Here is a 3,252-nt window from a genome sequence, read left to right on the forward strand (position 1 = left end):
AGGTCTGTACATTAGACACAACATGATGTCAGTACATTAGACACATCATGATGTCAGTACATTAGACACATCATGAGGTCAGGACTAGACACAACATGAGGTCAGTACATTAGACACATCATGAGGTCTGTACATTAGACACAACATGATGTCAGTACATTAGACACATCATGAGGTCAGCACTAGACACAACATGAGGTCAGTACATTAGACACATCATGAGGTCTGTACATTAGACACAACATGATGTCAGTACATTAGACACAACATGAGGTCAGGACATTAGACACAACATGAGGTCAGTACATTAGACGCAACATGAGGCCCGTGCAGTAGACGCAAATTGAGGTCAGGACATTAGACACAACATGAGGTCAGTATAGTAGACACAACATGAAGTTATACAGTTTCCCCTGATAAGTAAGTCCACTGTTCTCAGGAATCATCTATAAAGATAAACTGGTGCAGAAAATCTCCCAACCTCAACCACCATGTTACACTTGTATTATCTTCCTCTTTCTACATTTCCCTTTTATTAGGAGGATGACATCATCAGCAGTTAGTCGCAGACTCAGAGCATAGACAGACACAGACACAGAGCAGAGACAGACACAGACTCAGAGCAGAGACATACACAGACACAGAGCAGAGACAGACACAGACACAGACACAGACTCAGAGCAGAGACATACACAGACACAAAGCAGAGACAGACACAGACACAGACTCAGAGCAGAGACATACACAGACACAGACTCAGAGCAGAGACAGACACAGACAAAGGGGCAACGATAGCACCAGAACCTGAGTACAGACAGAAAGCACATTAAGTTATTGGAGATGTCTGAGGACATCTATGCTGTGCCAGATATGACAAAGAAGGTCAAGTTTAACAGAGGTGAGATGAAGGAGAGGATTGTGGACATCTACGTCAGTGCAGACACCCTGAGAGACGGTGAGACCAGCACCAAGAGAGAAGTGACAGTAGACACTGCTCCCAATAATGGACCAGGAGACCAGCACTCAGGTAACACACACACACACATACACTCACACACAAATGCAAATAAATGACACACACAATACATTAAACACATGAGATTACCTTGTAGTACTACAGATGTATTTGTCCCAATCCTGGATGATACAGTAAAACACATTACCAATGTTTAATCATTTGTTATTCAGTACATGTTCAGTGGTGGAAGAGACCCTCTGGAGTTGCTGCAGTGTGTCTGGGGCTGCTGTGTGTTCTCCTACTGGCTGGGATCATTGGCCAGTCGTTACAATGTAAGTCTACAGTATATCTATACTAAACAACAAAATGCAACATGCAAACATTTCTAAGATTTTACTGATTTACAGTTCATGTCAGTCAATTGAAATAAATAAATTAGGCCCTAATCTATGGATGTCACATGACTGGCAGAGGATCAGCCATGGGTGGGCCTTGAAGGGCATAGGTCCACCCACTTCAGATCAAATCAAATCAAATTAAATGTATTTGTCACATACACATGGTGAGCAGATGTTATTGCAAGTGTAGCGAAATGCTTGTGCTTCTAGTTCCGACAATGCAGTAATAACCAACGAGTGATCTAACCTAACAATTCCAAAACTACTACCTTATACACACAAGTGTAAAGGGATAAAGAATATGTACATAAAGATATATGAATGAGTGATGGTACAGAACGGCATAGGCAAGATGCAGTAGATGGTATCGAGTACAGTATATACATATGAGATGAGTAATGTAGGGTATGTAAACATTATATTAAGTAGCATTGTTTAAAGTGGCTAGTGATATATTTTCCATCAATTTCCATCAATTCCCATTATTAAAGTGTATGGGGTTGAGTCAGTGTGTTGGCAGCAGCCACTCAATGTTAGTGGTGGCTGTTTAACAGTCTGATGGCCTTGAGATAGAAGCTGTTTTTCAGTCTCTTGGTCCCAGCTTTGATGCACCTGTACTGACCTCGCCTTCTGGATGATAGCGGTGTGAACAGGCAGTCGGGTGGTTGTTGTCCTTGATGATCTTTATGGCCTTCCTGTGACATCGGGTGGTGTAGGTGTCCTGGAGGGCAGGTAGTTTGCCCCCGGTGATGCGTTGTGCAGACCTCACTACCCTCTGGAGAGCCTTACGGTTGTGGGCGGAGCAGTTGCCGTACCAGGCGGTGATACAGCCCAACAGGATGCTCTTGATTGTGCATATGTAGAAGTTTGTGAGTGCTTTTGGTGACAAGCCAAATTTCTTCAGCCTCCTGAGGTTGAAGATGCGCTGCTGCGCGTTCTTCACGACGCTGTCTGTGTGGGTGGACCAATTCAGTTTGTCCGTGATGTGTACGCCGAGGAACTTAAAACTTACTACCCTCTCCACTACTGTCCCATCGATGTGGATAGGGGGGTGCTCCCTCTGCTGTTTCCTGAAGTCCACAATCATCTCCTTTGATTTGTTGACGTTGAGTGTGAGGTTATTTTCCTGACACCACACTCCGAGGTCCCTCACCTCCTCCCTGTAGGCCTTCTCGTCGTTGTTGGTAATCAAGCCTACCACTGTAGTGTCGTCCGCAAACTTGATGATTGAGTTGGAGGCGTGCATGGCCACGCAGTCGTGGGTGAACAGGGAGTACAGGAGAAGGCTCAGAACGCACCCTTGTGGGGCCCCAGTGTTGAGGATCAGCGGGGTGGAGATGTTGTTACCTACCCTCACCACCTGGGGGCGGCCCGTCAGGAAGTCCAGTACCCAGTTGCACAGGGCGGGGTTGTGACCCAGGGTCTTGAGCTTGATGACGAGTTTGGAGGGTACTATGGTGTTAAATGCTGAGCTGTAGTCGATGAACAGCATTCTCACATAGGTATTCCTCTTGTCCAGATGGGTTAGGGCAGTGTGCAGTGTGGTTGAGATTGCATCGTCTGTGGACCTATTGGGGCGGTAAGCAAATTTGAGTGGGTCTAGGGTGTTAGGTAGGGTGGAGGTGATATGGTCCTTGACTAGTCTCTCAAACATTTCATGATGACGGAAGTGAGTGCTACAGGGAGGTAGTCATTTAGCTCAGTTACCTTAGCCTTCTTGGGAACAGGGACAAGGGTGGCCCTCCTGAAGCATGTGGGAACAGCAGACTGGGATACGGATTTATTGAATATGTCCGTAAACACACCAGCCAGCTGGTCTGCGCATACACTTGGCAGACAGATTCCAAAATGGCTTTATTACATACAGAAATACTCCTCAGCACCCTCCCTCAGACG

The 3,252-nt window shown here is 45.8% G+C and overlaps 1 protein-coding gene across 1 annotated transcript in view; it reads left to right on the plus strand.

Annotated features, from left to right (window-relative positions):
- The first annotated feature begins 685 nt into the window (after nucleotides 1-685).
- LOC109887306 (C-type lectin domain family 10 member A-like) overlaps nucleotides 686-3,252 on the plus strand; it is a 4,967-nt gene continuing 2,400 nt past the window's right edge. The window contains exons 1-2 of the mRNA XM_031814908.1: nucleotides 686-1,027; nucleotides 1,189-1,290. Of these exons, the coding sequence (XP_031670768.1) occupies nucleotides 841-1,027; nucleotides 1,189-1,290 (289 nt within the window). The 5' untranslated portion in view covers nucleotides 686-840. The remainder of the gene's footprint in view (nucleotides 1,028-1,188; nucleotides 1,291-3,252) is intronic.

This window comes from Oncorhynchus kisutch, unplaced genomic scaffold (assembly GCF_002021735.2).
Source record: "Oncorhynchus kisutch isolate 150728-3 unplaced genomic scaffold, Okis_V2 Okis07a-Okis12b_hom, whole genome shotgun sequence".
NCBI lineage: Eukaryota > Metazoa > Chordata > Actinopteri > Salmoniformes > Salmonidae > Oncorhynchus > Oncorhynchus kisutch.